The 21,272-nt window shown below is 45.8% G+C and overlaps 2 protein-coding genes across 3 annotated transcripts in view; both read left to right on the plus strand.

Moving 5' to 3' along the window:
* Window positions 1-12,298, plus strand: part of LOC144595850 (putative malate dehydrogenase 1B) — a 123,276-nt gene extending 110,978 nt beyond the window's left edge. For both annotated transcript variants that reach the window (XM_078403644.1, XM_078403643.1), the window contains 2 exons: window positions 1,933-2,072; window positions 10,561-12,298. In XM_078403644.1, coding sequence (XP_078259770.1) covers window positions 1,933-2,072; window positions 10,561-10,689 — 269 coding nt within the window. In that variant the 3' untranslated portion in view covers window positions 10,690-12,298. The remainder of the gene's footprint in view (window positions 1-1,932; window positions 2,073-10,560) is intronic.
* LOC144595851 (putative malate dehydrogenase 1B) overlaps window positions 6,274-21,272 on the plus strand; it is a 68,557-nt gene continuing 53,558 nt past the window's right edge. The window contains exon 1 of the mRNA XM_078403645.1: window positions 6,274-6,387. The gene's annotated coding sequence lies outside the window, so the exon portion shown is untranslated. The remainder of the gene's footprint in view (window positions 6,388-21,272) is intronic.

Below are 21,272 nucleotides of genomic sequence, written 5' to 3' on the forward strand. Positions count from 1 at the left end.
TTTGTGTCTACCTTCGATTTAAACCAGCATCTGCAGTTCATTCCTACACAGTATGAAAATTGAATTCTCCAAAACAGCCCCCTCCTCCTCTTTATCCCCCATAACATCACCCCCTTTCTCTCTCCCCCCCCCCCCCCCCCCAGCCTTGGCCCTGGCTGACCTTGCACCCATCTCTCCACTCTCCATTTTCCTTCCTAAACAATTTGCACCTCGTCAATTCTCAACCTACACAGTTCACAACCCTCTAATCTTTTGGACACAGTCCTTGTATGTATTTATCACTGGCCTTTGTCCAAACATTTGACTGCCAAACCCCTCCTTGCCTGTGTTCTCCTATGACCTACATGCATGTCCACCTATGACCAACATCCATGTCCCTCCACTCTTCTACCCATCTACTTATCTACCCCTGCAGTCAGTCTGAAGAAAGGTCCCAACCTAAAACATCACCTATCCATATTCTCCAGGGATGCTACCTGATCTGCAGAGTTACTCCAACATTTTGTGTCTTTAGTTAGTGAATCAAATCTGATTTTACAATAATCTAACATTTTCATGATCAGTATTATTGATGCCAGCTTTTTATTTCAGTTTTATTTATCACATGAATTTGTGATTTAAATATTGGAATATTTTGCGACATCTGTATATATGGGCACCGTTCTGTACAAATTTGGTTTTAATATAAAGCCAAAGAGAAAGATCAAGGTGTTAAAAGCAGTATTCCATGGCTGAAAGGAAATAAAGCATGCAAAGAATGAAAATATGTCCATAGCAGACGATCAATATTGCATGCAATACTGGCTCCAAGATCTATATTGGAATTTTAATTGTTCTAAAATGTGCAATAGGTCAAGTCAAGTCAAATTTATTTGTCACATACATATACAAGATGTGCAGTGAAATGAAAGTGGCAACGCCTGCGGATTGTGCTAAAACTACAAAACAATAGAAAAAAATTCCCCCCAACCCCCCTATCTCCCCCCTCCCCGCCCCCCTCACCCACTCAACCACTCCAACCCCCTCACGTGGCCGGAAGCGAGCTGTAGCTCGCTACGGGTCGCTGCCGTTTGCACCATCGCAGGCGCGGACTAATGTTGAAAACGCAGCTCGTCCTCCCGGTGGCGGGAGGGAGCGGGGGTGAGTGGGTGAGGGGTGAGGGATAAGGGGGGGTTGAGTGCAGAAGGAGTGGGTGATGGGGGAGTGGAGGAGAGGGGGGTTGAAAGGGGAAGGAGGAAGGAGTGAGTGAGTGCGGGAGGCGGGGAGGAGGGTGGTTCAGGGGGGGATGGATTGGGTGAGTTAGCAGTAGGTCGTCGGCCCACAGCACCCGCATTGGCCGCCACTTCCATCACTCTGGTGGGTCCTGTCCCCCAGCCGTCATCGTGGGCTCCCCCCCTCCCTCATTGGCCGTCACTCGGGAGGGTCCCATTGTGATGTCACAGGCTGAACATGGCATCGGTTTAATAAGGTAATTTTAAAACTTAAAAATCTCTCTAACTTTAAAAATACAATACCAATTTGAAGTAAACTTGTGTTAAAACACTCCCCAGGACAATGGTGAGTAAGGTGATCCTAAAGTTGTCGCGTTATCGTGTACCGTTCTTTTGTGGATGAAAACCGCACGAAGAAAGAACCGCACAAAGAAACAAAGGAACAAACATACGGAACAAACAAAATGAGAGTTTTAGTAATAGACAGACAGACAGATATTACCACAGTGAATACTCTTCAACAATTACCCCATTGTGTATAGAGTGTCCTATTGTTGCAAAAGGTACCATGTAAATGCAAGCATTTTTTCTTGCACAAATATGTTAAGCAGTGCACTATGAGAGGAATTGAAAACCTTCAAATTATCTCCATTTTCTAAGACTAAGATAAGATGTGCACTAAAATAATTAAAGGTCTACATCATTTAACCCTGTGTGTTAGGTGAGTTCAATATTCCAGCGAATCTTATCTTCTCTATGCCAGTTCGATTTTGTGGCGGAAAATGGGTGATCCAAACAGACATTAAGATCAGCAAGGTGACCCAAAGAAAGCTGCAATACATTGTTCAAGAACTGCAAATGGTGAGTTGTCGAGAGCAACAGAAAATTATTTTGAATCAGCCTAAAAGGGCATTGGCTGATTTGCACAGTTGATTAAGGGGGATTTGGGTACAACAAAGGATTTAAAGAAAGATTCCACGGGAAGTCTGGTGCCTCCATCCTTAGTTATACAATCAACTAAAGTCACTTTCCCAGAACATACAGTGCTGGAGTAACTCAGCGGGTCAGGCAGCATCTCTAGAGGTGATAGATAGATGATGTTTCGAGGCAGGACCCTTCTTCAGACATTTCTTGAGTGTATTTTATGCACAATTCCAACATTTGCAGTTCCTTGTTCCTCTAAAGTCATTTTCCACGGTATTGTACGGAGGTATTCTCAAGTTTAACATTTTCAATGTAGATAACTTCTCTTCTGATGTTAAATATTAAGAAATGCAAACTAAGCAAATAAATGGAGGAACTGAATCATACTGGAGGTATAGTTTCATATTGTTGGCTGAAATTTATCTTTAAGGGCATCAAATTTATCTTTAAGCCCTCAGTGCTGGGTGGTATCTATTTCACATATCTGTTAAAGTCTGTTATCTAGGATGGTTCCAACTCCTATAATGAACTCTGTGGCAATTAAGAGAATCAGAGAATATGGGGTGAGTGCAGAAAAGTGGTGCTCAGGTAAAAGATCAGCTGTAATCTTATTAAAAAGCAATGCATGCATGTGGGTTGAATGACTTGCTGTTGCTTCTATTTATTTTATTTTTATGTTCATACATTTTCACTTTCTGGATTGACACATCCTGAAAACAGACAAGGTTCAATAACACTGTAATAAAAAGGAATTGCAGGTGCTGGTTTAAAACAAAAATAGACACAACGTGCTGGAGTAACTAAGCTGATCAGGCAGCATCTCTGGAGAAAATAGGTAGGTGATATTTTGAGACCCTTGTTCAGACTGATTGTAGTAGGGAAAGTGGGGGAAAAACCTCAAGCAAAGAAGAAACAGCACAAATCAGGCCATCAACAGATTACCTCAGGCAAGGTTCCCTGATAAGCTGACTGTTGGCTAGAGGCAATTGTGAGCCCAAGAGGGATATATAGTTAACCGACTTTCAGTGGAGGAAAATGGGGGGGGGGGGGGGGGATTGGGAAGGTAGAAGGAAGGGAAAGGTGAGGGACGTGATTGTAGAAGTTACTAAAATTGGATAATTCAGTGTTCATACCGCTGGGTTCTAAGCTACCCAAGCAAAATATGAGATGCTGTTCCTCCAATTTACGCATAGGCTCACTCTGGTAACTGAGGAGGCCCAGGACAAAATGTTCAGTATGGGAAGGGGAGTTAAAGTGCTTAGCAACCTGAATATCCAGTAGGCCTTGACAGACTGAGGGTGAGCGTTCAGCGAAACTGTTGGCGAGTCTACGCTTGGTCTCATCGTTGGGCACACCCAATGTAGTAGATGAGTTAGAGGAGGTGCATCTGGAAAGGCTGCTGCATGTAGGGGAGGAAGGAGGTATAAGGGCAGGTGTTACATCTCTTGCAGTTGTAGGGGAAGAAACCTGGAGAGGGGGGTGGTTAGAGTGGGAAGGGATGAGTGAACCAAGGAATTGCAGAGAAAATGTTTTGTCTCTGTTTCTGCGGAAGGCGGAAAGGGGTGGAGATGAGAAGATGTGATTAGTGGTGGGATCACATTGGAGGATACGGAAATGTCTGAGGATAACATGTTGGACACGGAGGCTGATGGGGTGAAAGGAAAGGACCAGGGGAACTCATTCGTTGTGGCGTCTGGGGGGAGGGAAAGCGAGAGCAGAATTACGGGACACAGAGGAGACCTGTATAACAGTTAGACATTTGAGGATAAGGATAAGACAAAAATTATCTTAAATCAGTTTGAACAACACCTCAAACTGAAGACCCACCATCACATACGTCGCTACACATTTCAAGGAATAACTCAAACTAGTGATAAATGTATGGATGATTACCTCACAAAACTGAACAATGCTGCATCGAAATGTAAGTTCAGAGATATGGGAGAGGTGAATGATGATGCATAACCAATTCATGTGGGCAAAATCCAGAGACGTCTGTAAGTCTCTCATCAGAAGGGATTAGTTGACCTTAAAGAGGGATTATTGCCCCACACCCATTCATGAAGAAATTACTCCTTCAGTAGCTGGATCAAAGGTGTTCACAAAACTGGATACCAGGATTGGATATTGCAATATCAAGATCGACGAAGAGTTATCTATGTGGAGTTATCGACGAAGAGTTATCTAGACACAAAATGCTGGAGTAACTCAGCGGGACAGGCAGCATCTCTGGAGAGAAGGAATGGGCGACGTTTCGGGTCAAGACCCTTCTTCTGACTGATGTCAGGGGAGTGGGTGGGACAAAGATAGAATGTCGTCGGAGACAGTAAGACTGGTGGAGAACTGGGAAGGGGGAGGGGATGGAGAGAGAGGGAAAGCAAGGGCTATTTGAAGTTAGAGAAGTCAATGTTCATACTGCTGGGGTGTAAGCTACCCAAGCGAAATATGAAGTACTGTTTCTCCAATTTGCCCTGGGCAATGGAGGAGGCTCACGACAGAAAGGTCAGATTGGGAATGGGAGGGGGAGTTGAAGTCCTGAATAACCGGGAGATCAGGTAAGTTAAGGCGGACTGAGCAGGAGTGTTCAGTGAAATGATCGCCGAGCCAGCGCTTGGTCTCACCGACGTACAGAAACTGACACCTGGAACAGCGGATACAGTAGATGAGGTTGGAGGAGGTGCAAGTGAAGAGTTATCAATGCTCGCTACTATTCTATTGTTTTTCCTTCACTGGCATTAGTTCATTATCCTAGAACACTCTCCCTAATAGAATTGCAGATATACCTACACCTCAAGGACCAGCAGTTCAAGAAAACAGCTCACCACTGTAGATCAATCCCCTAGGTGGATTGATCCATGCCTGACTTTCGTATTGCTGACCTGATCTATGATCCATGCCTGGTTTTAGTAGTGTTACCTGTATTATGCTGCTGATTAAATTCGTTTCACTTTGTAACCATGAGGTGTGCCATGCAGAGGTTTTCTCACTTACAATACAATACAATATGTCTTTATAGTCATTGTACAGGGGTACAACGAGATTGGGAATGCGCCTCCCATATGATGCAATTGTAGCGACCATAGAGAATGGTCCAGGTCGTCGAACCCTCAGATTGGCCAGCGAGGTCACGTGTGAACGCGACCATGGGGATTGGTCCAGGGAGCGACATCGCTGATTGGCCAGCGTGGTCAGGTGCGCTTTTGGCGCCCGAAATGTTGAGTTCGGCGAAGTCTTCAAGGAAGACAGTAAGTTTTTGATGGTTGTCCTTTACCTTGTTGTTTAACTCTGTATTCGAATATTGCGGCTGCAATAAACTTCTTCTACAACCAACAGGTTTTCGGACTCGCCATATTGGTGACCCCGACGTGATCTGGACGATCACCGACTATGCAGGAACACGACGCCTCGTTGTTGATTGCCGCGCCTGGCACACCGGAGTTAAGCGCGGTAAGCGTTCACCTTCCGTTGTTTTGGACACATTCACCGCAATCTTGGTTTATCCACACCGAAGCCCAATTTCATATAAAGAAGATATCGGACGACTCCACGATGTATTACTACCTCGTCAGCGCTCTATCATCGGAGACGACCATACGCGTGATGCGGTTCATCGTTAATCCGCCTGCGGAAAACAAGTACGAGGCCATGAAGAAAGTGTTACTGCGAACCTTCGGGTTTAATAGGCATGATTGCGCTGCAAGACTTCTGCACCTACCGGATCTCGGAGATCGACGGCCCTCCGTTCTCATGTCCGAAATGATGATGCTAGCCGGTGAGCATACGGATTGCCTTATGTTCGAACAGACATTCCGAGAGAAGCTTCCTGAGGATGTCCGACTGCTGCTCACGGATTGTTCTTTTAAGGACCCCGAAGCATATGCAGCGAAAGCGGACGCGCTCATAGCGGCTAAAAACAAGGCAAGCGGTTCGATCAACAAGGTCTCGACATCAGTGACCACGCCACAGCGACATCAAGATGGCGCCGCGTCTCCCGCCATTTCTCCGAAAGCCCGCCAAAAAGATCCGCACAAGCTGGTGCTATTATCACCTACGATGGGGTAACGAATCCCGCAACTGCCGCTCACCTTGTACCTTCGCGGGAAATGCCTCGGCCGATCGTACATAGGGGCAGTTACGATTGGCCAGAACCGACGCCTCTACATCCATGATCGATCCACGGACACAGAATTTTTGGTGAACACGGGAGCCATCGTCAGTATAGTGCCGCCGACCGACCTCGAAACCAGAACGGGTAAGACAGGTCCCACCCTCATCGCGGTTAATGGCAGCCCCATTCGCACTTTCGGTATACGGAAGATGTCCCTTGTGTTAGGCCTCCGCACGTACGAATGGCCATTCATCATAGCCGACGTCAGACAAGCGATCCTGGGCGCAGATTTTCTCTGGGCTTTTTCACTGGTCCCTGATGTCCGTGGTAACGACCTCCGACCCTCCGTCGGAGAGGAGCCCGTCGCTCCGACAATCGCCTCCCCGCCCAGCCCTACTGTCCAGGCCGTCGTCGCGGCCCCTGACTCGTATGCTGAGATCCTGGCGGAGTTTCCAGAGCTGCTCATCCAACGTTTTGACACGCCTTCGGCCAAGCACGGCGTGGTCCATCACATCCGCACCGAAGGCCCTCCCGTTTTCGCTCGGGCCAGGAGACTACCGCCAACAAACTGGTGGTGGCACGGGCGGAATTTAGGAAGATGGAGGAAATGGGAATTGTCCGTCAGTCCGACAGCCCGTGGGCCTCGCCGTTGCACATGGTCCAAGGCATCTGGGGGGTGGAGACCATGTGGTGATTATCGGCGTCTCAATGCTGTCACCATGGCTGATCGCTACCCCATACCGCACCTACAGGACTTTTCGTCTGGGCTGGAAGGAGCGGTGGTGTTCTCCAAAATCGATTTGGTGCTAGGATACCACCAGATTCCGGTGCGACCGGAAGACATACAGAAAACTGCAACGATTACCCCGTTCGGGTTGTTTGAATGGTTGCGTATGCCTTTCGGTTTAAAGAACGCGGCACAGGCTTTCCAACGACTGATGGACCGTGTGGGCCGGGGTTTACCCTTTTTGTTTATTTACTTAGATGACATCCTGGTCGCCAGCCCCTCAGTGCAAGAACACCAGGTCCACTTGCGGACTGTGTTCCAGCGGCTCCAAGACCACGGGCTCATTATCCAACCCTCCAAGTGTCAATTCGGCCTCCCTTCTCTTGATTTTCTAGGGCACAGAATTACCCCTGCCGGCGCCTCCCCTTTGCCCGAGAGGGTGGAGGCTATCCGGGCATTTCCCAGGCCCACCACAGTAAAAGGACTACAGGAGTTCGTAGGCATGGTTAATTTCTACCATAGGTTCGTTCCGGCAGCTGCGCGGGTCATGCGCCCGCTTTTCCAGTGCCTTGCAGGAAAACCGGTAGAGTTGATATGGTCCCCGGCCGCAGAGTCGGCTTTTACAGCAGCTAAGGCAGCCTTGGCAGACGCCACCATGTTGGTCCACCCGAGCCCCTCCGCCCCCACGGCCCTGACGGTCGACGCCTCTGACGTGGCGGTGGGCGGGGTCTTGGAGCAGCAGGTCGGTGGCCATTGGCAGCCTTTGGCGTTTTTCAGCCGGCAACTAAATTCGGCTGAGCTGAAGTATAGCGCATTTGACCGAGAGTTTCTGGCCCTCTATTTAGCTATTCGTCATTTCAGGTACTTCCTTGAGGGCCGCCCATTTGTAGCCTTTACGGACCACAAACCATTAACATTTGCATTTTTCAAATTGTCTGACCCATGGTCGGCCCGCCAGCAGCGGCACCTGACTGCTATCTCCGAATTTACCACCGATGTCCGTCATGTCGCGGGTAAGCTTAATGCCGTTGCTGACGCCCTGTCTAGACCTGCTTTTTCCCCTATTTCGACGGTGGACTGCGAGGTGGATCCCCAGGAGCTTGCGGAGGCACAGCTTCTAGCGGATACCGCTTCGGCATACCAGTCCACCACTTCGGGATTGAAGTTGGCTCAGGTAGCCTGCGGGTCGGAAGGCACACAAGTCTGGTGCGATGTTTCTCTTCCCCGTCCCAGGCCAGTAGTACCGCCCTCCCTTCAGCGCCGGGTTTTCGATGCCATTCATGGGCTGGCGCACCCGTCCATCCGCTCCACCTCTGCTTTGGTAGCAGCTCGGTTTGTCTGGCATGGCCTACGAAAACAGGTAGCGGGTTGGGCGCGTTCCTGCGTTCCCTGTCAGACCGCTAAAGTCCAGCGCCATGTCCAGCCCCCCGTACAGGATTTCGAGGTCCCAGCAGTTCGTTTTTTCCACATCCACGTGGATTTAGTCGGGCCTTTGCCTTCCTCCCGGGGATCCACGGTGGTGGATCGGTTCACCCGGTGGCCAGAGGCTTTCCCATTGTCTGATATTTCGTCAGCGTCTTGTGCCAGGACTTTGGCCCTCCATTGGGTAGCTCGTTTCGGGGTCCCGGCAGTTATTACCACTGACAGGGGGCCACAGTTCACTTCGTCCCTCTGGGCCGCGCTCGCAGAACTGTACGGTTCCAAGTTACAACCCACTACTGCATATCACCCCCAGGCAAATGGACTTGTAGAAAGGTTCCACCGTCAACTTAAGGCGTCCCTCAGTGCAAGGCTTGAAGGCCCGGACTGGGTAGACCAGCTCCCCTGGGTGCTTTTGGGCATCCGGACTGCTCCTAAGCTAGATCTCGGTGCGTCGTCCGCGGAGCTAGTATATGGCTCGACTCTTCGAATACCCGGAGATTTGTTTCCGGACCCGTCAGACCAGCTGCCTACAGTCCCATCAGTGTTAGCATCTCTCCGGGAATGGGTGGGCTCCCTGGCTCCAGTCCCGACTTCACGTCACGGGTGTCCCATGGTACATGAACCGCCCTCCCTGAAGGACTGTGAGTTTGTTTTTCTGCGAAAAGATTCCCATCGCGCCCCGTTGCAGAGGGTCTATCAAGGGCCGTTCCGGGTTTTGCGTAAGGGAACGGCTACCTTCACCTTAGACATGGGCGGCAAGAGTGAGCTCGTCTCGGTGTCCCGGCTCAAACCTGCACACTTGGATCCGGATCAACCAGTCCTGGTCGGTCAAACCCCTAGGAGGGGCCGACCTCCGTTAGTTCCGCTCAGTCCAGGACCCCCCGTTCCGGCAGTTCCTTCAGGACCCCCCGTTCCGGCAGTTCCTCCAAGTCCGGAACCCCCGGCTCCTGTGGTTCAGGCTGTCCCTCTCCGTACTCGTTATGGTCGCGAAATCCGGCTCCCTGCTCGGTTCCGTACCTCGGGTTCTGGGGGGGGTCATGTAGCGACCATAGAGAATGGTCCAGGTCGTCGAACCCTCAGATTGGCCAGCGAGGTCACGTGTGAACGCGACCATGGGGATTGGTCCAGGGAGCGACATCGCTGATTGGCCAGCGTGGTCAGGTGCGCTTTTGGCGCCTGAAATGTTGAGTTCGGCGAAGTCTTCAAGGAAGACAGTAAGTTTTTGATGGTTGTCCTTTACCTTGTTGTTTAACTCTGTATTCGAATATTGCGGCTGCAATAAACTTCTTCTACAACCAACAAGTTTTCGGACTCGCCATACAATAAATTAATTAGCAAGTCAGTATTCATTTAAACAACCCAATGAAACAAATTAGAACAGTTTTAAAACAGAATAAAGTTCAAGTAGAACTGTGCCGGTTCACTGAGGGTAATAGTGGAGGACAGGTGCGGGCCCATTCTCACTGCCTGCGGTCGCTCCAGCAGGAAGTCCAGCTCTCTGCATTGTATTTGTAATAAAATGCTTATATAGAAGTTAAACGATTTGTGGAAATCTACACTTTTTACAACCATCACCTTCTCAACTAAATACATCGCCTTAATTAATGTATAAAAAAAACCTTATTTTTTAGCACTGATCCGTATTTCTATATTCACACTTTATATTTCTAAAATGTGAGTACTGTAGTGGAGAGGTGATGGATCTAGACTAACACCACTGAAAGTTTTGTTTTAAATCTTCCTATCTCAAGTAGGGGGTTCATTTTTGGAAACATTTAATCTAGCACCAGAAAAACACCAGGAAGATAAATGACCACCAAAAGAGGCTGCAAGAACAGGGTGAAAAACAGGGATGAGAATTTTATGCAAGAGCAAGGAACAAAGTTATGGAGGATGAAACTATGAGGGATTTGGAAAACAGGGATGACAATTTTAGATGCAAGTTCAATGTTAATCTTCAATATCCAGACAGTGACGAAGAGAACTACTCTAATAAGTAATTTCTCCACGAGCAAAATTAAGTGGGTTCACTGATTGTCCTTAAATAATGGTAATTATCTTTATTTTACCAATATCTAAAATAATATAACAAGGATGTAAGAAAAGAAGGAAGTCAGCCACCACTCTCACACATACTTCATCTTAGTTTCTTTAATTTCTTTCAACAGGAGGAAAATTTTGATTTCTCCCCCATAACTGAAATGCATATGGGATCCAGTCGTTCATCTGTTGTAGAGCATTTACAAGAATCCATTGAAGGAACAGTTCAGAAGGAAGATAAAGCCTTAGAAAAATAATGATCGACAATGTTTAACACCTTTTGTATTAAGTTTGAAGAATTTCTGGTTGTTTAAGAGAGTCGTTGTTATGATACCGGACGGACGGACATTTTATCTTCAGCATACAAAGAACTTTTGCTTAAATTTATTTTTTAGTTATTTGGAAAAGGAGGCAGTTATTGCCCATTCCGAATTGCTACTGATCAGCATCACCTGCTAGGCTTTGTCAGGACATTTGCGAGTCAGCCAATTGCTATACACTTGGAGTTAAATTATAGATCATAATGGGTATGGCAGATTTCTTCCCCTGCAGGACATTAGTGAACTAGATGGGGTTTAATGACAGTCTAGTGGTGTTGTGTTCATCAATATCCAATTGGCTGAGTTTGTAGAATAGTTTCTAATTTAAAGGGAATAGATTTGGGTTCTCTCATAGTTAATATATAATGGTACAAATCAACCAAAATATGAGGCAATGTAAATTTTTTAAGGAAGATAATTTTAGATAGTTACTTTCCCTCATTCTGTTTTGATTTACTTCCAAATTTCTGTTACTTCAAGGAAATGTTAGCAGAACATGTTATGTCATCCCCATCGTGCAATGGTGCATTCTGTTTTGGTATATATTGGCTCATATCCCTTTTTCTTCCACTGTAGGCTCTGGACCATATTTATTAATCTCTGACCCCCAAAAGTTTTTTTTAGGAAGACAATGGAAATGGTTTTATTCATCAAAAGGCCAACTATTGCATACTATTTAACCAACTAATAAGTGGATCACTCCACCGGGTTAACTTTAAAATCCTTTTTAAAAATGTTTATTTGGGTTTTCTTGAATATTTTTTGATGGAACAGTGAATATTCAGGATGTTCAGGTGGAGGAGTTATAAAGCTCTATGAAGAATCAAGGCATCCATGTTTATGAACGTACTATAAATGATTAGTGATCGCATTGTTTCATAGATTTACATTGGCTCATCTAATTTGCAGCATTTGGGTTAGTTTGTGTCCAATGGAACAAGAGATATCATGAACACAAGGGGTTGAGGAAAAGGATAAAAAGACTGCATGATTCACAACATCACAATCATTGCCATGATCCATTGTAAAAAAAAACAGTATCCACTTCCCTCAGGAAGTATTGCTTCCTGCAACCCTTTGTGGCTAGCAACAAAGCAGATACTTGCATACCCATTCTCTCTGATGGTTTTGGTACTGCTTTTAAACACTTCACTCATATCTGAAACATGCAAACTTTTTTTTAATGAGCTTAAACTCCTTAATAATGTTTATCCCCTCCCACCATGTTTTCAGCCCTACATTTCTGAAAATTCAAACTCTAAGTCCATCTAAAATCAAAATTTGGTCTTGTCCATGTACCATGTATCCAGTACCTTAAATGTCAGACCAGAATTAGGCTCAATACTCCCAAATAATTGTACAGCTGAGTTTACTAGCTAACCAATATTATCTTAAAATAAACAAAAAAACCCTATCATTATTCATAAGGGCTGAATTTTAAAGAGAAATCTGAATTCTGTACACCCATTACTGCAAAATCTTAATAAAAATCTTGGAAATTACATATGGAAACTTCTGATTTACTGATTTATATTCATTGTCTGATTGTAACCATCATATTATATTCAATTATACTGTTACTATACAATAAAATCATTCTTCTTCCAATTATTTGTTAATAGAGTTGTTACTGTTTGTGGGAATGGAAATAAAAAGATATCCGGCAGAGGTTTCGATGCAGCTGAATAATTTATTTTATTTTTGGCTGTTTCAGAGAAACAATGAAAGTCCAGGTGAGATTGTTCTTGAATTTAGACCAGTTAGGCACAGTTACTTAAATGCTGCAGACATTGGGAACAGGAGTCGACAACTTTGTCTTTCAAACCTTTCTCCTTACATTAAGGTCATGGTTGATCTAACTTAGCATTCCTATCTATTGTTGGTAACCATTAACCCCTTTGCTTATCAAGTATTTCTTTATGGCACAAAGTGCTGGAGTAATTCAATATATCAGGCAGCATCTCTGGAAAACATAGATAGGTGACGTTTTGGGTCGAGACCCTTCTTCAAACAAGTCTGTCTTAATAAATATTCATACCTGCTGTAAGACCCAACTAGTGGACATCAACATTTGGTGTAGGACCATTCATATTTGTACCTTAGGCCTCTGAAATCTGGAGGAGTATTTATGGTTTGCTATGGCACCAATCCAATTCCTTTTGGTTAGCCGAGGCTGCACTGAGGATTTGTGGGGAAAGTTTGTAGTACTTGGGCTCAGGCGACTAGGCCGATTATACATTTTTACTTTTGTTGTGAGCTTTCTGACTAAATTATTTCAATATTATCTATACTATACCCAGCGGGAGATAGAGGAATAGATATGTAGACAGATTGCCGAATGATGCAAAAGCAATAGGGTTGTCGTAGTGGGTGACTTTAACTTCCTCAATAATGACTGGACGTACTTAGTACAAAAATGCTTAAATGAGGCAGAATTTGTTAGGTCTATCCAAGATGGTATCCAAAAATAGCATGTGGAGTGTTCAACTTGAGGAGAGATCTCACTGGAACTGGTATTGGAAAACAAGCTTCTCCAGGTAACTAGACACAAAAAGCTGGAGTACTCAGTGGGACAGACAGCATCTCTGGAGAAAATGAATGGGAGACATTTCGGGTCGAGACCCGGGTCAGTTTTAAATTAAGGTGTGTTGAGGCACTTGAAAGCATTAAAGTGGATAAATCTTGATGGAATCTATCCAAGATGGAAGGACGTTATTTAAGCTGGATCTGCATGACCAGCGGAATTCCACAGGGATTTGTCGTATATATAAATAACTTAGACAAAGGGTTTGGACTTAAAGGTAGGGGGTTAATAAGTAAGTTTGAAGACAACACCAAGATTGCTAGAGTTGTGGACTGAGGAAGGCTGTCAATGTATACAGTGGTTTGTAGGTCAGCTACAGAAATGGTTGCAGAAATGGCACACAGTTTAGTCCAACCAGGTGTAAGGTGTTACACTTTGGGGTCAAATGTAAATGTACAGGTAATGGCAAGACCCTTAACAACATTAATGCACAGTGTGTTCTTGGGGTCGATAGTCCACAGCTATGAAAGTGGCAACACGTAGATAGAGTGGTAAAGAAGGCATATGCGATGATGGCCTTCATTAGTCAGGACATTGAGTATAAAAGTGCAGCTTTATAGGACTTTGCTTATGCCGCATTTGGAGTATAGCATGCAGTTCTGGGTGTCCTATTACAGGAAGGATGTGGAGGCATTGGAGAGGGTGCAGAAGAGGTTAACCAGAATGCTGCCTGGATTAGAGGGTATTAGAAGGAACTGCAGATGCTGGTTTCTCAACCCGAAACGTCACCCATTCCTTCCCTCCAGAGATGCTATCTATCCCACTGAGTTACTCCAGCTTTTTGTGCCTATCTTCAGTTTAAACCAGCATCTGCAGTTCCTTCCTACACACTTCTCCAGGTAACTGGTGTTTCAGTGGACCCGAAGCGTCACCCATTCCTTCTCTCCAGAGATGCTGCCTTTCCTGCTGAGTTACTCCAGCTTTTTGTGTCCATCTCGATTAGAGGGTATTAGCTATGAGGAGAGATTGGACATACTTGGATAGATTTCTCCGAAAGAGAGTACGATTCTGGAGAGGTTGATAGAAGTATATATAATTAAGAGAGGCATAGATAGGGTAGATAGACCTTATTCCACCAGTGAAAATATCAAAGACTTGAGAATATATCTTTAAAGTGAAGGGGGCAACATTTAAAGAAGTGCGGGGCAGGATTTTTTACACAGAGGGCGATGGATGCCTGGAATGTGCCCCTAGGTTAATGGTGCAGGCAGAGGTGGTAATGACATTTAAGAGGCTTTTAAATAGGCACATAGACATGCAGGGAATGGGGAGGATATGGAACATGTGCAAGCAGATGAGATTAGTTTTTCCTGGCATCATGTTCGGCACAGACTTTGTAGGCTGAAGGGCCTGTTCTTATGCTGTACTTTTCTACTTTAATTTATATTAATTATCAGACGACATTATGACATTATTTTCAGCATCATCTCCCCAGGCAGCACACAACTCATTGCACAGGAAGCCTGAATAATCTTTCAAAATCAATAAAGGACTAGAGAGATAATGTAATAAAAAGGAACTACAGTTGCTGGTTTATGCCAAAGATCGACACAAAATGCTGGAGTAACTGATCGGGTCAGGCAGCATCTCTGGAGAAAATGGATAGGTGACGTTTCAGGTTGGGACCTTCTTCAAACTGAAGAGATGCTGCCACACCCATTGAGTTACTGCAACACGTTCTATCTTTAGAGAGCGAAGAATGATGCAGTGATGCCAATGTTGTGCAAAAACTTGGTTGCATGTTATATCATAGAAATCACAAAGATGCAATCCAGTTTCTCTTGATGTCTATGAGCAATTATACAAATCACATGCTCTCCCATTTTCCATTAACCTTTTATTTGTCGGTCCCGTGGACCATAAAACCATCCACCAAATTTGTTCCCCAATAAACTCGCCATCCAATCAAGTAAAGTTTAATGTGATATACATAAGTACAGTGAGTTACAGGTACAATGAAAACCTGGAAAGCTGCAAGCACAAATACTCAGGCAAACACACAAAAACATATATTACACGTAGAATTTCTAAATGAAAGAAGAATGTTCAAAATATAAGGCATGAGTGTAAAAGCAGAGTTAGAGTGTTCCATGGCTTGCCTTTTGTGCCCAACAGTAGCAGCAAGAAGAGATCATGGGGACTCTTGATGATAAACGCCACTTTCTTTTGGCAGTGCTCCAAGTAGGTGTTTTTGATGGTGAGGAGGGCTGTGCCCATGATGGACCGGGCTGAATCCACCACTGTCTGCAGCCACTTGAGTCCCTATGTATTGGAATAACCATACTCTGTGTTAATGAAAGAAAATCTTTAAAATCTCTTAAATTTAGCCTCACCTCCTTGTCAATATGTTTTAGGCTGCTGACCTGCTGGATTCTTTCACTTGGAGAGCAGTAGAGGCTGGATCATTAGAGGTTTTTAAAGGAAAATAAGGTCATAATTGATTGGAGCAGAATTAGGTCATTCAATCATGGCTGATCTATCTCTCCTCCTAAACCCCATTCTCCTGTGTTCTCCCCTTAACCTTTGAGGGGAGAAGATCCCGGAGACCGGCACCAGGGAGGCAAACCACCATCCGGGTCTCCCGACTGCGGCAGCAGCAGCAATCAGCAGCAGCAGCAGTAGCAGCAGCAGCACCAAGCTGTGTTGCTTGGGAAGTATTGTGTGGGGATAGTAAGGAGTAAGACCTGTGTGATCTCCCGGACAAGTTTCGATCGCCTAGCTTGGGGTCGGAGAGGAATTTCCCGGATTTTTTTTCCCAAATTGGCCTGGGTTTTTTATCCGGTTTATCGCCTCTCCCAGGAGATCACTCAGTTCTTTTGGGTGGGCGGTTGGAGCGGTTGGAGCAGCGGCCGGGCGGTAGGTTTAGAAACCGAGCACGGGGCTTTGTTTGGGGAGTATGAGTGCCAGGGCAGTTTATTGTTCTGGGTGTCGGATGTGGGGAATTTGGGAGTCTGATAGTCTTCCAGACATCCACATCTGCGCCAGGTGCGACGAGATGGGGCTCCTAAGGGACCGTATTAGGAACCTGGAGCGGCAGATTGATGACCTCCGTCTGGTCAGGGAGAGTGAGGAGGTTATAGAGAGGAGTTACAGAGAGGTGGTCACACCAAGACCACGGGAGGTAGACAAGTGGGTCACGGTTAGGGGGGGGCAAGGAGCAGGGGCAGGGACTAGAGAGTACCCCGGTGGCTGTACCCCTTGGAAATAAGTACTCCTGTTTAAGTACTGTGGGGGGAACAGCCTACCTGGGGGCAGCGACGGTGCCCGGGCCTCTGGCAAGGAGTCCGGCCCTGTTGCTCAGAAGGGTAGGGAAAGGAAGAAGAGAGCGATAGTAATACGGGACTCTATAGTGAGGGGGTCAGATAGGCGATTCTGTGGATGCAGTCGGGAGACCCGGATGGTGGTTTGCCTCCCTGGTGCCGGTGTCCGGGATGTGTCTGAGCATGTCCAGGATATCCTGAAAGGGGAGGGAGAGGAGCCAGAGGTCGTGGTACATATAGGTACCAACAATATAGGTAGGATAAGGGAAGAGGTCCTGAAAGGAGAATTTAGGGGGCTAGGAAGAGAGTTAAAAAAAAGGACTTCCAAAGCAATAATCTCAGGCTTACTGCCTGTGCCACGCGATAGTGAGAATAGGAATGGAGTGAGGTGGAGGATAAATACGTGGCTGAGGAACTGGTGCAGGGAGCAGGGATTCAAGTTTCTGGATCATTGGGACCTCTTCTGGGGGAAGTATGACCTGTACAAAAAGGACGGGTTGCATCTGAACCTGAGAGGAACCAATATCCTGGCGGGGAGATTTGCTAAGGTAATTGCGGAGACTTTAAACTAGTACGGTTGGGGGGAGGGACTCAAACACAGATAGCTCATAGGCAGTGTGTGAGGCAGGAGGCAGAAAAGGGAAACACTCAGACCCAATATGTAGGAGAGAAAGAAGTGAAAAGAAATAAACTGAGAATAAGAAATGATGGGTCCCTTAAATGTGTATATTTTAATGCTAGGAGCATTGTAAGAAAGGTGGATGAGCTTAGAGCCTGGATTGACATCTGGAAGTATGATGTTGTGGCGATCAGTGAAACATGGTTGCAGGAGGGTTGCGATTGGCAATTAAATATTCCAGGATTTCATTGTTTCAGATGTGATAGAATCGGAGGGGCAAGAGGTAGGGGTGTTGCATTGCTTGTCAGGCAGGACAGACTAGAAGGCTCGATTAGGGAGGCTGTTTGGGTGGAACTCAGAAATGAGAACGGTTTAGCAACACTTATAGGGGTGTATTATAGACCGCCAAATAGGGAACGAGAATTGGAAGAGCAAATATGTAAGGATGTAATGTCCCGTCACATCTGTTAGTCTTGTGTCATGTTCTGTGTTTAGATTCTCATTTCAGGTCCCTTGACTTCCTGCCATTGTAATTGTCAGCCCCGCCTTGATTGTTTCCACCTGTGTGCCCTTACCTCATGTATATATAGTCCACGCCTCCCTTTGTCCTGTGCCAGTTCGTCTTGTGATTCATGTGTTCTCGGTCGTAGTATAGCTAGTAAGTAATTTTTGTAACTAATGTTTTTGTAGCTGAGTAAGTTTAGAGTTTTTGGTTCGAATTGGTTCGACTTTTTGTTTTATGAAAAGGATATAATATTCAAAATGTGAAAATTAAAGAACGCCTTTATTTTCTCCAAATTGACTCTTGTGTGTGAGTCGTGCGTTTGAGTCCAGTTCCTGTGTGCCCCAGAGCATAACAAAGGAGATAGCAGATATTAGTAGTAAGCACAGAGTAGTGATTGTGGGTGATTTCAATTTTCCGTACATAGACTGGGAATCACATTCTGTTAAAGGACTGGATGGTTTGGAGTTTGTAAAATGTGTGCAGGATAGTTTTTTGCAGCAATACGTAGAGGTACCTACCAGAGAAGGGGCAGTGTTGGACCTCCTGTTGGGAAATGAGGCGGGTCAGGTGACGGAGGTATGTGTTGAGGAGCACTTTGGGTCTAGTGATCACAATGCCATTAGTTTCAATATAATTATGGAGAAGGTCAAATCTGGACCAAGGGTTGAGATTTTGGATTGGAGAAAGGCTAATTTTGAGGAGATGAGAAAGGATTTAAAAGGAGTGAAATGGGACTTTTTGTTTTATGAAAAGGATATAATAGAGAAATGGAGGATATTTAAAGGTGAAATTTTGAGAGTACAGAGTCTTTATGTCCCTGTTCGGTGGAAAGGAAAGAATAATAATTTGAAAGAGCCGTGGTTTTCCAGGGAACTTGAACACTTGGTTCGGAAAAAGAGGGAGATATACAATAAATATAAGCGGCAGGGAGTAAATTAGGTTCTTGAGGAATGTAAAAGGAATCTTAAGAAGGAAATTAGAAAAGCGAAAAAAAGATATGAGGCTGCTTTGGCAAGTAATGTAAAAGTAAACCCCAAGGGGTTCTACAGATATGTCAATAGCAAAAGGATAGCGAGGGATAAAATTGGTCCATTAGAGAGTCAGAGTGGACAGCTATGTGCTGAGCCGGAAGAAATGGGGGAGATATTAAACAATTTCTTTTCTTCGGTATTCACCGAGGAGAAGGATATAGAATTATGTGAGGTAAGCGAAACAAGTAGATTAGTGATGGAAATTATGAGGATTAAAGAAGAGGAGGTACGGACACTTTTGAAAAATATAAAAGTGGATAAGTCTCCAGGTCCTGATAGGATATTCCCTAGGACATTGAGGGAAGTTAGTGCAGAAATAGCAGGGGCTATGTCGGAAATATTTCAAACGTCATTAGAAACGGGGATGGTGCCGGAAGATTGGCGCATTGCGCATGTTGTGCCTTTGTTTAAAAAAGGTTCTAAAAGTAAACCTAGCAATTATAGACCTGTTAGTTTGACGTCTGTGGTGGGAAAATTAATGGAAAAGATACTTAGGGACAATATATATAATTATTTGGATAAACAAGGCCTGATTAGAAACAGTCAACATGGATTTGTGCCTGGAAGGTCATGTTTGACTAATCTTCTTGAATTTTTTGAAGAGGTTACCAGGGAAATTGATAAGGGCAAGGCTATGGATGTTGTCTATATGGACTTCAGTAAGGCATTTGACAAGGTTCCACATGGAAGGTTGATTAAGAAGGTTAAATAGTTGGGTATTAATAGTGAGGTTGCAAGATGGATTCACCAATGGCTGAATGGGAGATACCAGAGGGTAATGGTTGACAATTGTATGTCAGGTTGGAGGCCAGTGTCTAGTGGAGTACCCCAAGGATCTGTGTTGGGTCCACTGTTGTTTGTCATTTACATTAATGATCTGGATGATGGTGTGGCAAATTGGATTAGTAAATATGCAGATGATACTAAGATAGGTGGTGTAGTTAATAATGAAGTAGAGTTTCAAAGTCTACAGAGAGACTTGGGCCATTTGGAAGGGTGGGCTGAAAGATGGCAGATGGAGTTTAATGCTGATAAGTGTGAGGTGCTGCATTTTGGTAGGACAAATCAAAATAGGATGTACAGGGTAAATGGTAGGGAATTGAGGAATGCAGTGGAACAGAGGGATCTGGGAATAACTGTGCATTGTTCCCTGAAGGTGGAATCTCATGTGGATAGGGTGGTGAAGAAGGCGTTTGGTATGCTTGCCTTTATAAATCAGAGCATCGAATATAGAAGTTGGGATGTAATGTTAAAATTGTACAGGGCATTGGTGAGGCCGAATCTGGAGTATGGTGTGCAGTTCTGGTCGCCAAATTATAGGAAGGATGTCGACAAAATGGAGAGGGTACAGAGGAGATTTACTAGAATGTTGCCTGGGTTTCAGCACTTAAGCTACAGAGGGAGGTTGAACAGGTTGGGTCTTTATTCTTTGGAGCGTAGAAGGTTGAGGGGGGACTTGATAGAGGTTTTTAAAATTTTAAGAGGGACGGACAGAGTTGACGTGGGTAGGCTTTTCCCTTTGAGAGTGGGGAAGATTCCAACAAGGGGACATAGCTTCAGAATTGAGGGACAAAAGTTTAGGGGTAACATGAGGGGTAACTTCTTTACTCAGAGGGTGGTGGCTGTATGGAATGGGCTTCCGGTGGAAGTGGTGGAGGCAGGCTCGATTTTATTATTTAAGAGTAAATTGGATAGGTATATGGATAAGAGGGGATTAGAGGGTTATGGTCTGAGAGCAGGTGGATGAGACTAGGTCAGAGGCAGTGGTCGGCGTGGACTGGTAGGGCCGAACGGGCCTGTTTCCGTGCTGTAGTTGTTATAGGCGGCGGCGCTGCCATAGCAGCTGCGGCTTACCTGCGGTCCATTTGTCTTTGTGCTTTGTTGTTTTTTGTGTGTCTTAATTGTCGATGTGATGTGTTTTTGTGTTTGTGTACTATGTGTGGGTGTGGGTGGGGGGGGAGGGGGAGGGGGGGAACTGTAAAATTGTAAATATGTGTCCCTTCCGAACGGAGAACCGACCTTTGTTTTCTGGGTGTTGTCTCCGTTCCTGCTGCGGCCTACCATCGGCCCAACTCCTGGAGCTGGCGGCCTCCAGGGCTCTGGTTCGCAGAGCCCGCGGATCGGACTTACCATCAGCGGAGCCGGCCGTCTTCGGAGGCTGCGGGAGCGGCTGCGACTCGCCTTAGGCTCGGGCCGCGTGAATGCCGACATCGGGAGCTCTGGCAGCGGCAGCGTGTTCGCCCGCCCCGGATCGCGGGGCTTGGGTCGCGGACATTTCACCGTCCGGCGTGGCCTAAAATAGGCCGCAGGATTTTTCTCTGCTGGGTGGGGGCTTCAATGACGGGAGCCACGACCGCCCCGACGTGCAGCAACAGCGGCAGCGTGTTCGCCCGCCCCGGATCGCGGGGCTTGGGTCGGCCCGTTGCGGACCGTCCGGCGCGGCCTGGAACCACAACAGCCTGACCGCGGGAGAAGACGGCAGGGGAAGGGAAAAGACATTGTGGCCTTCCATCACAGTGAG

Source organism: Rhinoraja longicauda, chromosome 8 (genome assembly GCF_053455715.1).
Source record: "Rhinoraja longicauda isolate Sanriku21f chromosome 8, sRhiLon1.1, whole genome shotgun sequence".
NCBI classification, from domain to species: Eukaryota; Metazoa; Chordata; class Chondrichthyes; order Rajiformes; family Arhynchobatidae; genus Rhinoraja; species Rhinoraja longicauda.